Source organism: Erinaceus europaeus, chromosome 8 (genome assembly GCF_950295315.1).
Source record: "Erinaceus europaeus chromosome 8, mEriEur2.1, whole genome shotgun sequence".
Classification (NCBI taxonomy): Eukaryota; Metazoa; Chordata; class Mammalia; order Eulipotyphla; family Erinaceidae; genus Erinaceus; species Erinaceus europaeus.
In genome coordinates this window covers 20,922,736-20,937,443 of record NC_080169.1, presented here as the reverse complement: position 1 = coordinate 20,937,443, position 14,708 = coordinate 20,922,736, and the positions used below count along the sequence as shown (strand labels likewise).

General features: G+C 40.8%; 2 protein-coding genes across 2 annotated transcripts in view; one reads left to right on the top strand and one right to left on the bottom strand.

Annotated features, from left to right (window-relative positions):
• The window catches only part of SNX31 (sorting nexin 31), a 77,400-nt gene that overhangs the window by 31,183 nt on the left and 31,509 nt on the right, over positions 1 to 14,708 (top strand). Inside the window, exons 7-8 of the mRNA XM_007532806.3 lie at positions 2,910 to 2,997; positions 6,470 to 6,539. Coding sequence (XP_007532868.2) covers positions 2,910 to 2,997; positions 6,470 to 6,539 — 158 coding nt within the window. The remainder of the gene's footprint in view (positions 1 to 2,909; positions 2,998 to 6,469; positions 6,540 to 14,708) is intronic.
• On the bottom strand, positions 10,746 to 12,070 carry LOC103121857 (torsin-1A-interacting protein 2). Its single transcript, XM_007532404.3, has one exon. The coding sequence runs from the start codon at positions 11,996 to 11,998 to the stop codon at positions 11,603 to 11,605; it is 396 nt and encodes a 131-aa protein (XP_007532466.1). The 5' UTR covers positions 11,999 to 12,070; the 3' UTR covers positions 10,746 to 11,602.

Here is a 14,708-nt window from a genome sequence, read left to right as displayed (position 1 = left end):
ATGTGTCAGAATAATTTCTCTCTTTCTCATACATAAATAGACAACTTTTTCTAATGTGGAGAATATAAATAAGTTCTTAGGGGACCAAACAGTGGTGCAGCTGGTTAGGAACTCTCAGAGAACCCCCAACTCTTCACCTGAACTATTGCAGCCTTTAGGTTCATGATTAGTCAACAATTTGTTTGGCGTTGTATGTTAATTATTTTTTCAGCCACAAGGTTCAAGATGCTACCATGATGCCAACTGGACTTCCCTGGGCAGACAACCCCACCAATGTGTCCTGGAGCCCAGCTTCCCCAGAGCCCTGCCCCACTAAGGAAAGAGAGAGACATGCTGGGAGCATGGATCAATCTGTCAATGCCCATGTTCAGTGGGGAAGCAATTATAGAATCCAGACCCTCCACCTTCTGCACCCCATAATAACCCTGGGTCCATACTCCCAGGGTGATAAAGAATAGGCAAGCTATCAGGGGAGGGAATGGGATATGGAGATCTGGTGGTGGGAATTGTGTGGAGTTGTACCCTTCTTATCCTATGGTTTTTGTCAGTGTTTCCTTTTCATAAATGAAAATTAAAAAAAAAAAAACTCACATTACAGTGTGCAAGGACCCAAGTTCAGGCCCCTGGTCCCCACCTGTTTGGGGGAAACTTCATAAGTGGTGAAGCAGGGCTGCATGTGTCTCTCTGTCTCTTTCCCTCTCTACTTCCCCCTCCCCTCTCAAGTTCTCTCTGTCTCTATACAATAATAAATAAATAAATTTTAAAAATAGGCAAATAAATAAATAAGTTCTTAGATTTTTTTTAAAGATGGAGTGAATTAGTGAAGGATAATAGTATAATTCATATAGATTTTGCCCTTCGCTAGGGTGCTTTTCTAGTCATTGCTAGTTCTCTAGTTGTGAAATGATACCCCTTATCTCTAAGTGGTTTTCATGTGTTCTCAGGAAGCTATGGGGAGGTGATTTTGAGTTAGAAGTACAGTGGCTTGGGGGTTTAGGTTGACCACCAGAAACCATGCTGGGAAAGGTACTAGGCCACCCTGGAACTTCGTTTCCTCATCTGCTCACAATGTAAACCATCCCCTGCCCAAGGCACTAGTCCTTTCTATGGATCAGATACTGGTATTTTATAATGAATAATTAGTTAGTTATAAGACAGGGAGACTAGAGCACTGCCCCACTGTATGTAGTGCTGGATATCAAGTCCAAGGCCTCCTACATTCAAGGTTAGTGCTTTACCTGCTTAACCACCTCCCCAGACCCTATGTGCTATTATTTATTTATTTTTAAAGTTTTACTAATATTTAATAGTGACTTACAAGATTGTAAGATTACAAAGGTAGAGTTCTGCACCACATTCAACATCAAAGTTATGTGTTCCCCCTCATGCTATTATTATTATTTTTTAATAAGCTTCAGAATGTCAGAAGTTATATATGCATTCAAGAGGATATTCTTCCTGGGGTTTTAATTCTTCTTAAAGTGTTAGTTTATTTTTTTTATTAGTGATTTCATATTGATTTATAAAGTTAAAATATAACAGGGGTACAATTCCATGCCACTCCCACCACTAAAGTTATGTGTCTCCATTCCCTCCACTGGAATTGCAGTGGTTCTCCCAAGGTCACAGATATGGGTTGACTACTATTTCTATAACTATCTGTCTATGTATATATATATGTTTTGGCCCATATTTTTCCATGGTTCTACTTTCTCTTTCTTTCTTTATTTATTTCTTTATTTATTGGATAGAGACAGTCAGAAATCAAGAGGAAGGGGGGTGATAGAGAGGGAGAGAGACAGAGAGATATCTGCAGCCCTGCTTCACCACTTGTAAAGCTTTACCCCTGCAGGTGGGGACTGGGGGCTCAAACCCAGGTCCCTGCACATTGTAACACATGTGCTCAGCCAGGTGTGCCACCTCCCAGCCCCCTACCTTCTCTTTCTAAGTCACACCTACACCTATTACTACCTCTGAATGTCTTTCCTTTATTCCTCTTCTCTCTTTGGGTCCTGATGGAGTTGGGTTTCAGTATCTTCTAGTCATCTTCTCCTAACATTTCTCTCCCTCTGGGAGTACAGACCAAAAATTCCTTTTGGAGTACAGAAGGTGGGAGTTCTGGCTTCTGTAATTGCTTCTCTGCTGAATTTGGGCATTGGCAGGTCAATCCATACACCCAGTAGAGTAGGTCTCTAGAGAGGAGAGGTTCTAGGACACATTGGTGAGGTTGTCTGTCAATGGAATTCAAGATAGAATCATAGTAGCTTCTGTAACTTGGTGTCTGAAAGGCAGTAAGATATGAGGCTGGGCACAATGTTTAATAAACAGGAGCCAGAAAATAGCTATAGAGAAGGTGAGAATAGGGACCTTAGGGTGGCAAGAAGCTAGGAAGTCTGTTTGAGGTATGTTCCTAGGGACTCAAGACTATGGTAATGTTTGCTTGAGCTTGATAGTTAACATGGAAGTGGACTAAAAATATTATCTGAGAAAATTTGTAGTCAGTTAATAGAAAGCTGGACTCGGGCAGACAGTAGCATCCGAACTTAAAGAAAATATGTACATACAATTAACTGTTTACCACATCAATATGATCCAGGGCCCATGTATGTTCACATTTAGAGGAGCCTGTGTAACCTCTGAGTCCCTGTCAGTCTAAGCTTGCAGTACTGTTAATTTATAATGAGGGCAAGGTCCTAGAGAGGCCCTCAAAAAGGCTTATGATGATGTTCTTGATGGAAATGACCAGTGATGGCGGAGAGAAGGGTCTAATAGTGGTCTAAGCCCATCCCTTCCTTTGGAAGGAATTCCATCATTCTTTGACTAGGGCTTTAGTTTCTTTTTTAAAAGCCTCAGTATATAGGTTATTTGTTCTATTTCAGCCAGTGAGACTTCCTTTGTTTTGTCTTTAGTCATGAAAAAATTGGCAGACTTTGAACTCCCTTATGCCAGTCTTCAAAGTTCTGAAGTGGAAAACTGCAGGGTTGGACTCAGGAAGTGGTGAGTAAGCATTTATCATGTCACTTGGTATTGAGAGATTGCTTACAATAACAATGAAAACTTATCAGTTACGCTATGTCTTGCTCACAATCCAACAGTTGGTGGGGGGGGGGGTAGTCAGAAGAAAGTAATGAACTGAAGAGGAAGAAAAAGGGGAGAAGGGACCAGAATATTTGTCTTAAAGAATAGGATGATGTGGATGGTTCCCACAGGTCTTGAGTAAATACTTGTGGGTATTATTTTATGAGCATAGTAGCCAGCAAGATCAGACTGGGGAAAACAGAACTAGGTGTGAGGAGGCAGCTAACAGGAAGGAATTACTGGTTGCAAGCTTCCTTGAAATAGATTACTGACCATATTTACAGAAGGGATTCATTGATAAACACAAACAAGCCTGATTCATCTGTTAAATATTTTCCCCATCTGAGTTATTCTGTAATCTGAGCACAGCAGCTCTAAAGAAAGGCATTCTAAAATTTTGGAATAGTAGCTATCTTGACCTTATCATTACCTTGGAGTTCCAGTCTATGACCTTTGAAAAAATATTCCCAACAAGTTTATATACAACTGTCCAAAAGTATTCTAAGAAATGGTCAAAGTGTGAGCCATGGATCTGTGAAAAGAGGAGGAGACAATTTAGTCTGAGTGTTTAAAGAGGAGCTGATCTTCTGGAAACTGCTGAGTGTAATAGTTAAACATCCTTGTTTCTGGGATCTGAGAATGAGAAAATTTTAAGTCCCAGTTCTCTCAGTGTTTAGTAAAATAACTTTAACAAAATTCTCTAAGCCTCTAAGCTCTCTTAACCTGGAATTCCCAGCAGGTAAGACCTCACACTGAGTTGTAAGGACTTTTTTTTTCTCTTCTTTTCTCATCTCTTCTTTCTTTTTTCCTTTTCTTTTCTTTCTTTCTCTTGTTCTTTAAAAAAATTATTATCTTTATTTATTTATTTATTGGATAGAGACAGTAAGAAATCAAGAGGGAAGGGGGAGATAGAGAGAAAGAGAGACACCTACAACATTATTTCACCACTCTGAAGCTTTCCCCCTGCAGGTGGGGACCAGGGGCTCAAACCTGGGTACTTGTGCATTGTAACATGTGCACTCAACCAGGTGTAGCACCACCTGGGCACCAGATTTTTCTTTTTTTTTTTTAAAAAATTTAATTTATTTAAAAAAGGAGACATTAACAAAACCATAGGATAAGAGGGGTACAACTGCACACAGTTCCCACCGCCAGAACTCCGTATCCCATTCCCTCCCCTGATAGCTTTCCTATTCTTTATCCCTCTGGGAGTATGGACCCAGGGTCATTGTGGGATGCAGAGGTGGAAGGTCTGGCTTCTGTAATTGCTTCCCCCCTGAGAATGGGCATTGACTGGTTGATACATACTCCCAGCCTGCCTCTCTCTTTCCCTAGTAGGGTGGGGCTCTGGGGAAGCGGAGCTCCAGGACATATTGGTGGGGTCGTCTGTCCAGGGAAGTCTGGTCAGCATCATGCTGGCATCTTGAACCTGGTGGCTGAAAAAAGAGTTCACATACAAAGCCAAACAAATTGTTGACCAATCATGGACCTAAAGGCTGGAATAGTGCAGGTGAAGTGTTGTGGGGGGGGTCCTCCATTTTATAGATAGCTAGTAGGCATATTTTAGTTATATTTCAAAGGGCCTGTGGCTATACTAGTTTTTTTTTTTTTTTTTTTTTCCCTCTGAGCCTGAAATCTGATATGCAGGTGGATCCAAGTTATTGTCTGGGGAGGTGATTTCTTGGATGGAAAGGGGACAGAAGCTGGATCAGGGAAGAGAGTAGCTCCCTAGTATGGGAAAGGGGTATAAATATTGTTGACTATAAACCCCATCGATTTGATTTGGTCTGGGGCCCATGTTCAGCTTAGGAGCCTATGTGACCTCTGTATCCCTGTAGATTTGAGCTCACATTCTGTGGTCATAAGTAGGAACATTCCAAGCTGCCTCAGTATCAGGACCCATCTTCCTCAGGTGTAGCATAGAGTATGTTGTCCATCTTCCCTTTGGAGGATGGAGCATTCTTTACCGTTGTTGATACAAGGTCCTATGGGAGGCCCACAAAGGGGTCTATTGTGTTGTTCCTGATAGAGATGACCTGTAACAATGGAGAGAGGGATTTATTTGAGGTCTAGGCCCATCATGTCTGTTTGGGAATCTCAGGACTCCCGGAATAGGGCCCCAGATTCTTCTTTATCCATAAATTCTCAGGGTACATCTCTCCGGTGATGATGACTTCTTCCAGATAAAAGCTCCAGTCCGAAATGGAACCCTGGGGGTATATGTAGGTGGGGGTGGGGAGCTGTATAGAGCTGTAGAAGTGCTTCAGTTACTTCTCTATGCCCAAGAATGAAGGTGACGTTCCTGCATTGTTTCCATCTATTTCCATCTATGTCAATCCCAGTCGGTGGTCTTTCATGGACTCAGAGTGCAGTGAGTGCCTCTGCCTTCTGAATTTCTATAAATGCTTAGCTGTGACATCAGTTCATTCTGGACTAAATCTGAAGGGCAGATCGAAATCTTGCTATTGTAAGTCATTTTTGTCCAGAGTGTTTGGATAGCACCCAGTCCCTGGGCTCAGGGGATGTCATACTTGGTGCCAAGTGCCATTGGATCAGAGCAGCAATGAGCCTCAACTCAGCTAAGCACAAAAGATCTGTGACTAGCACAGCTTGTGGTAAGGGGAACTAGAGAAAAAGGGGATATGGGGACAAAGAGACTTGCTAGGGAAATAGATGAAGGAAGTAGGTGAGAAGAGTGGTTTTCTAGGTGGAGGGAGAGTAGAAAAATATGATTGGAATGTAGATATGGGGAAGGGGAGTGGTAGCTATGAACTAGAACTGGAAATGGAAGCCTAAGATACAATAAAAGACTTGGGAAGCAAACAGCATAAAGGATCTAATTCCTGGGGCTCAGTGTCTGCAAACTGAAAGCCTACTCAGATTCCAACATGAAAGATGAGACAGAAGAATTCCACTAAACAGAAATCCTGGTGAGGAGGTTCCCAGAGCAGCTCAGGCAGATAACAGTGGCTTGGATTCAGTGCCGACGACTACACAAGTGTTGTGGGATGAGGAAAGGGCATGTGGGACTTGGGCCAAGAGCCAGACTCAGTGTGAACAGGAATGCAAACCATTCCCCTATTGCTTTCTTCCTCTCTTTTTCTTTCTCATAATATTTATTTTTCCCTTTTTTATTTCTTTTTATTTCTCCTGCCTTCTTTATCCTCCCTTCAGTCCCCCCCCCCCTTTTTTCCCCTCATTTTCCTTCTTTCTTTCTTTGCATGTTTACTCTCAGAACTCATCTTAAAGGTTAGGCAAGCTAAAAGGGTGTGGTTCTTTTAGAAAAGGGGCTTGGGCTCAAAGCATAGACGGCATCATATTAGACCACATCCCTCCAGGTATGACTATTAACCATGTCACTGAATTTACATCATCCTCCTGACTTGTGCAGGTATCTGGATCCATCCCTTGACTCCAAGTTGATGGACTGCAGAGCAGCTGTGGATTTGATCTATATGCAGGTGAGCATAACCATTATCATTATCAGAACATCCTATATTATACACCATTTGAGTTTGAGACCATGAGAAAAAAAGTCTTTAAGAATTCTTTTTAAAAAATATTTATTTATTTATTTATTCCCCTTTGTTGCCCTTGTTGCTTTTATTGTTATAGTTATTATTATTGTTATTATTGATGTCATCGTTGTTGGATAGGACAGAGAGAAATGGAGAGAGGAAGGGAAGACAGAGAGAGAGAAAGATAGCCACCTGCAGACCTGCTTCACCCGCTGTGAAGCAACTCCCCTGAAGGTGGGGAGCCCGGTGCTCAAACTGGGATCCTTAAGCTGGCCCTTGCGCTTTGCGTCACGAGTGCTTAACCCTCTGCGCTACCGTGGCAGACTTCCCATCTTTAAGAGTTCTACATTCAGGGGCCAGGGATGTAACTCAGTGTAGAGTGTATACTTTGTATATCTGAGGACCTGGGTTTGATCCCTGGTGTTTTCCCATGCCTCTAGCCCTTGACCCCAACACTCCTCCCCCAAGAAAAAAAATTAAGTTCTGTCTCCATATTTAGAAAAGGCAAATTCAGAGGCAGAAAGTAGAATAGAGGCTACCAAGGATTTAGGGCAAAGGAGGAGTTATTGTCTAATAAATGTATAAAATGTATGTTTGAGAAAATGGAAAAGTTTTAGAAACAGAGAGTAGTGATGGTTATACCGTATTTTGAATGTTTTTGATACTACTGAATCATCTACTTACAAATAGTTAAAATGATAGACATTATGTGTATCTTACCACAATAAAAATACTAAATTGAAAAATAAGTAGGGGGTGTTAAAGGAAAAAACCAAAAAGTCACCTTCAATTTAACAATCACTCTCAGTTGGCAGCCAACCATCTATCACCTAGCTTAATTTGCTAAATGAGCCCCAAAGAGGATATCCTTGGTCATTTAAAATCACATGTGGTTTCTAAATCTCACTTTTCCATTATTTTCTTTTTCCCTTTGAGCCAACAAGCAGCACACCTGCCACATAATAATACAACACCTACTAGATTCTCTGCCATCATGTTCCAGGACCTGAACCCTCCCCTCCCCACCCACCCCAGAGTCTTTTACTTTAGAGCAGTACACCAACTTCATTCCAAGTTCTGCTTAGTGTTTTCACTTTGATCTTATTTTTCAACTTCTACCTGTGAGTGAGATCACCCCATATTCATCCTTCTGTTTCTGACTTATTTCACTTAATATGATCTCTTCAAGCTCCACCCAAGATGGGTTGAAAATGGTGAAATCACCATTTTTAATAGCTGAGTAGTATTCCATTGTGTATATAGACCACAACTTACTCAGCCACTCATCTGTTGTTGAACACCTGGTTTGCTTCCAGGTTTTGGCTATTATAATTTGTGCTGCTAAGAACATAGATATAAACAAATCTTTATGGATGGGAGTGTTGGATTCCTTAGGATCTATCCCTAGTAGAGGAATTGCAGAATCATAGGGTAGGTCTGTTTCTAGCCTTCTGAGAGTTCTCCAGACTGCTCTCTACAGAGGTTGGACCAATTGACATTCCCACCATCAGTGCAGGAGGGTTCCTTTGACCCCACAACCTCTCCAGCATTTGTTGCTGTTACCTTTTCTGATGTATGACATTCTCACAGGAGTGAAGTGGTATCTCATTGTTGTCTTGATTTGCATTTCTCTGACAGTCAGAGACTTGGAGCATTTTTTCATGTGTTTCTTGACCTTTTGGATCTCTTCTGTGGTGAATATCCTGTCCATGTCCTCTTTCCATTTTTTGATGGGGTCATTTATTATCTTGTTGCTTAGTTTGGCAAGCACTTTATATGTTTTGGTTATTAGCCTCTTGTCTGATGTATGCATGTAAAGATCTTCTCCCATTCTGTGAGGGGTCTGTTTGGGTAGTGGTTTCTTTTGCTGTGCAGAAGCTTTTTAATTTGATGTAGTGCCATAGGCTTATACTTGCCTGAGTTTTCTTTGTAACTGGATTCATTTTATTGAAGATGTCCTTAAAATTACAGAAGCCAGACCTTCAACCTTCTGCATCCCACAGTGACCTTGGGTCTATACTCCTAGAGGGTTAAAGAATAGGAAAGCTATCAGGGGAGGAGATACAGAGTTCTGGTGGTGGGAATTATGTGAAGTTGTACCCCTTTAATTCTATGGTTTAGTCAATGTTTCCTTTTTATAAATAAAAAATTAAATTAAAAAGTTTATACAGAAAAGGGTTCTGCCAATATTTTCCTCTAAGTATCTGATAGTTTCTGACCTAACATCCAGGTCCTTGATCCACCTGGAATTTACTTTTGTGTTTAGTGAAATACAATGATTCAGTTTCATTCTTCTGCATGTTTCAACCCATTTTTCCAATACCATTTGTTCAAGAGACTCATCTTTCCCCATTTAATAGTCTGAGCATCTTTGTCAAAGATTAGATGTCCATTAGATGTGGGGGCTTACTTCTGGGCACTCAATTCTATTCCACTGGTCAGTATATCTATTCATGTTCCAGTACCAAACAGTTTTGATGACAGTGGCCCTATAATACAATTTGAGATCTGGGAGTGTGATGCCTTCAGTTCTGTTCTTCTAAATATTGTTTTGGCAATTCAAGGTCTTTTCTGGTTCCAGATATACATTTGTAACATTTGTTCTATTCTTATAAAAAATGTGGTTGGGATCTTGATGGGGATAGCATTAACTTTGTATATGGCTCTGGGTAGTATATTCATTTTGATGATGTTAATTCTTCCAACCCATGAACATGGAATATCTTTCCACTTCTTTGTGTCTTTTTCAATTTCCTTGAATAGTGACTCATAATTTTCAGTGTACAAGTCTTTCACTTATTTGGTTAGGTTTATTCCTAGATATTTTATTGTTTTTGTTGCTATAGTAAAAGGAATTGATTTCTGGATTCCAGTTTCTTCTAACTTAGTGTTTGCATACAGGAATGCCACTGACTTTTGAATGTTAATTTTGTAGCCTGACACCTTTGTATTGCCTGATGATTTCCAAAAGCTTTTTGCTGGATACCTTAGGTTTTTCTATGTATACTATGATGTCATCTGCAAATAGGGAGAGTTTGACTTCTTCTCTTACAATCTATATTCCTTTAATTCTTTGCTCCAGCCTGATTGCTATGGCAAGAACTTCCAACACTATGTTGAACAGTATTGGTGATAGTGGGCAGCCCTGTTTAGTACCTGATCTGAGGAGAAATGCTTCCAGTTATTCACCATTGAGTATGATGCTGATTTTCTCCCTGGATGATCTGTCAAATTGAAAGAGTATGGTGTTGAAGAGTGTTGAAAGAGTAGGGTGAAAGAGTAGGTGAAAGAGTGTTGAAAGAGTAGTGTTGAAAGAGTAGGGTGTTGAAGTCCCCTACTATTACTGTGTTGCCGTTAATATATTGCTGTAGCTCTTTCAGTAGTAGTTTGATGTATTTAGATGGCTTCTCATTGGGTGCATAGATGTTGATAATCTAAAGTTGATTGACAGATCCTCTGAGTACTAAGTAATGTTCATCCCTATCTTTTTTATTTTTATTTATTTTAAAGTCTGTCATGTCAGGTATGAGAATAGCTGTTCCTGCCCTTTTTTGTGGTCCATTGGCTTGTAGGATAGTTTTCCATCCTTTCATTTTGAGTCTGTGTTTGTCTTGTTGAGTTAGGTAGGTTTCCTGTAGACAGCATGTGATTGGGCTGTGTTTTCTTTTTTTTTTTTTTATTAAAGAAAGGATTAATTAACAAAACCATAGGGTAGGAGGGGTACAACTCCACACAATTCCCACAGCCCAATCTCCATATCCCACCCCCTCCCCCGATAGCTTTCCCATTCTCTATCCCTCTGGGAGCATGGACCCAGGGTCATTGAGGGTTGCAGAAGGTAGAAGGTCTGGCTTCTGTAATTGCTTCCTCGCTGAACATGGGCGTTGACTGGTCGGTCCATACTCCCAGTCTGCCTCTCTCTTTCCCTAGTAGGATGGGTCTCTGGGGAAGCTGAGCTCCAGGACACATTGGTGGTGTCTTCAATCGGGTTGTGTTTTCTTATTCATCTTCCTACTCTGTGCCTTTTAGTAGGTGAATTCAGGCCATTGATATTTATCGATATTATAGATTGAAGGTATTTTTTTTTTACATAAGCAATGGTTTATTTAGCATCGTAAGTGGATGTTTTAAATTGTTCAGTGTTCTCTCTTTTCAACAGCTTTTTCTGAGTTTCTTGACCTAAGTTCTAGACCCATGATTCTTATGAACCAGAGAAGGATAGATTGTAGCAATGTCCAGAGCATGGCCAATGCCACCCCAACCTTGTTCATAAAACACAGAGTCAAGCTTGGTAATTCCTTCATCATCTAAATGATAGGACAGATACTTTTCCACTTCTGGGGTCAAAGCATTCTAAATTCAGTCACTACAGACAGGATAGTATTAGCTTATATTGAGCCAAGACAGCGGCATTTCTACAGCACTTCTGCAGGTACTGCCTGATAGAAGGTAATTCTCTGACAGTGACCAATTACTGAAGATGGGCCAGATACAGTCAATGATGAATAAGTGGTTCTGTATGAATAAATTACATAAATCAGTATCTCTGACTAATATCCAACTGGTAGAATATGTAACAATGTAATTTTTCATTAAAATATCTGTCTTGGCTAGAATAATCTAGAATCCAACTATAGTGAGACTGCTTTCCCATAAAAAGCAGTCACTAGATATGCCATTATGGAGCCCACAATATGGGCCCTTGCTCCAGGACTATCATGTCATATGTCAGTAATTAGGTCGTGGATCTTTTAGAGGGCAATGCTAATTCCAAAATATAGAGGCAGTAGATTAGCCTGGCTTCAGGTAAACAGCCTAGCTGGGATACTGATTAAACTTATGCTGAACAAAACATGCATAGACCACAGAATCAGATCCAACTAGTGAAGCAGTTCCCCAAAGCAGTGATAGTCTGGATCAAATTTACCAAGGAGTTACATTCCATATTGCTTTAACTACTAGTGCAAAAGCCTCTAACATCTCCATGATTTTGATTGTTTAAGAAGTTACTTGTTTTGGTCAAGTCTTCTGTTTAAGGTATTGTCTGTCCTGGCCAAGATTAACTGTAATGCTGGGTTAAAACCAGCTACTCTAGAATCATGTATCCTTTTTCTAACCAGTGGAGGACCCAGAAGAAATGGATGGCAAGCCTTCTCAAAGGTCCACCTGGAGAAATTTTGGGGAGCCCATTCAAATGGAAAAGACGAGGGAAGAACAAGGCTTCTATTTGCAGGATTATCAGGGTAACACTCAGGGCAATAATCAGCTCTGTTAATCCGGTCTAAGAACACTTGGTAACATTCATTTTCAACAAGTTCAGTTTGGTACAGCCAATGGCCCAGTTCTAAACTTGGGAACCACTGTTGTCCACAGTCGGGACAATGTGTATTATCTGAGAACATCTGGGCCTCCAGAGATGAAACAGAAAGCAATGTTAACAGTAAGAGGTAACAGATAGAGAGAGACACGCAAATAACCAGTCCTAGTGCAGATTTGGCTTAGCAATTTCTCACTCCAATCAACATTACTTGGAGAGAGTTAAATCTGATTTGCACCTCCATGCACTTCTTCAAGATTTCGTTGTCTATTTTCCACTCAATTGCAACTCAGTCTCCAACTCATGAACCGATCCAGTCTACAGTGTTAGCAGTCACTTACTAGAAGCACAGGTCTGAGAATAGCTCCTTCACAGCCTAGCTTCTGGAGAAAAGAAAAGAAGAAAAGGACTCTAATATAGTTAACTTTTTCTTATGAGTTATCAGCTGGAGGTGTCATGCAGAGGCACTTGGCTTACTCTGCTTTGCTGATGAATTATTATGTTTGCTTGGTGAGACAGAGGAGCTGACAGGTCCAATGTGTCTTTTGTGGGTGCTGGCACTCTTGCCGTTGTAATACACGTACCCAAGTCTTAATGCCTTGGCACTTTACAGTGATGTGTAGGGGCTCGGGAAAACCTGGCAGAATGCTCTTGAGTGTGAATCAAATGAAGTCTTTCTTGGGAGGACCTTAATCTGGACCTAGTCACAGAGAAGTAGCTGGTGCTGAGTTGGCTGGTGGGTCTGGGAATGCTTCACATACCCAAGACCACACAAGTTCTTGTTAGAGAAATCAGTCAACTCCAAGCAAAATGGTTAGAGTTTATAAAAGTTGAGTGAGACTTTGAGGCGGCAGTTGTCAGCTTCGAGGAGCCCTGCGTACGTTTTCTCTTCCAGTCCGCAAGCCCGCTGCTCCCCGCGGTGGCACCCGCCAACCTCAGATTGAAGGTATTTTAATGCTATTATTATTGATGGTTAGAGTGTTCTGATAAATGGCATGCTTATGGTGATCTGATTGTTTATAGGAGAACTTTCAGAACTTCTTTCAGGTCAGGCTTGGTGATAGTTGATTTCTTCAACTGTTGCTTGTCTGAGAAGGTTTTTATGCCTCCATCTAATCTGAATGACAGTCTAGCAGGATACAGTAGTCTTGGTTGAAAGCCTTTCTCACTGAGCGCTCAGTAGGTATCTTGCCATTCTCTTCTGGCCTATAATGTTTTTGTGGAGAAAATTTCTGCTTATCTAATGGATTTTCCTCTGTAACTGATGCTTTGTTTTTCTCTTGCAATCTTCAGAATCCTTATTTATCCTTATTCCTTTTCACTCTAAATATGATGTGTCTTATTGTCTTTAAGTCTGGGTTTATTCTGTTTGGGACCTTCTGGGCTTCTTGAACCTTTATGTCTTTTATGTTGTTTAGACTAGAGAAGTTTTCAGCTATTATGTCCTGTAGAATGCTTTCTTCCTCTCCTTCTCTGCCTTCCTCTGGTAGTCCTATAATGCTTATATTATTTCTTTTGAAGTCATCCCATATGTCTTTGTTGTTCTTTTCAGTATCTCTTAATCTCTTTTTGAGATCTCTTACTTCTTTCTTAGTTTTCTCTAATTAGTCATCAATCTTGCTAATTCTGTTTCTGCCTCATTTATTCTATTCTCTCTCCCTTCTGTTCTTTTCTGTAGCTCAGCTATTTTATTACCATGTTGTGATACTGTATTATCTTGTTCAGTTAGCTGTGCTCTTAGCTCTGCTATTTCAGCTTTCAGCTGTCTAATTACCTCAAAACTGTTTTTTTTTTCTTTCAGAGTTTCATTTGTTCTTTCCCCATTTCTGATCCCATTTCTCATACTCTTTCCTCATTCCTGTGACTAATGTCTCAATTAGTGTTTGGATATTGACCTCATTATATGCTTCTACTTTTGGGGAGATTTTAGTTGGGCTTTTCTCCTGCCTCATTTTCCCTAGATTTCTTCTTGTTTTAACCATTGTATAATGTGTTATGAGTTCCCTCTCTCTGTATTTTTCAGTCTACTAATCACTCTTGCCTGGATTGACTTGTGTCTAAGTAAGGTACTTAAAGAGTTCACAGTTGTGGAAATTAACAGTTGTTTCAATGTTATGTTAATCCCTGAGTTGAAGCACAATGGCTGTTAAAACCTCTTTTGTTTTTTCTCTTCCCTGTAGGCTACGGGAGTCTAAGGGCTTTTTAAGCTTAAGTAGGTTTTTCAGCTCAATCACTCATTCCTGACTAAGAGATAAATCTGTGGGGAAAAGATAGCACAGTGCTTATGCAAAGACACTCCCATGCCCAAGGATCCAAAGCCCTGGGCTCAATTCAGCTGCTCTGCCAGTAACCAGAATCAAGGTTGCAACACTACTTGGCCCTGTGGGTTTCCAAACAAATCTCATTTATACTCTGTGGGTTTTGTGGCAGTTATTCGCCATGTCTCCCAATTCATCAGGATATCAATGTGGAAAGACTCACCTATACAACCTCACCTCTAGTCCACCGGGGTGTAGATCTTCTAAGTTTCCCATCCAGTTCTCTGTGGCCCTCTTCCCCCCCATGTCAGCATGGGGGTGGGGGGTGGGATGGGGTAAGGGTCCCGGATGCTGCTCCAGCCTCTGAAGGGCAGTAGCAATGGAGACTCACATTTCATTTTGTGAGCCTTAGGGGATCCTCTTCTCCCTAAGCAGTCTTTCTGTTGGTAAAATGGACTAGATGTGGTGCCTCAACTGACCAACCCAGCTGCTTAGATATGGGCTTTAGCCCTAGGAATCTCTCCTTGGGGCTTCTCG

Excerpts from the sequence above, each read along its gene's own strand:
- LOC103121857 (XM_007532404.3), bottom strand. The coding sequence starts at position 11,998 with ATGTTCTCAGATAATACACATTGTCCCGACTGTGGACAACAGTGGTTC.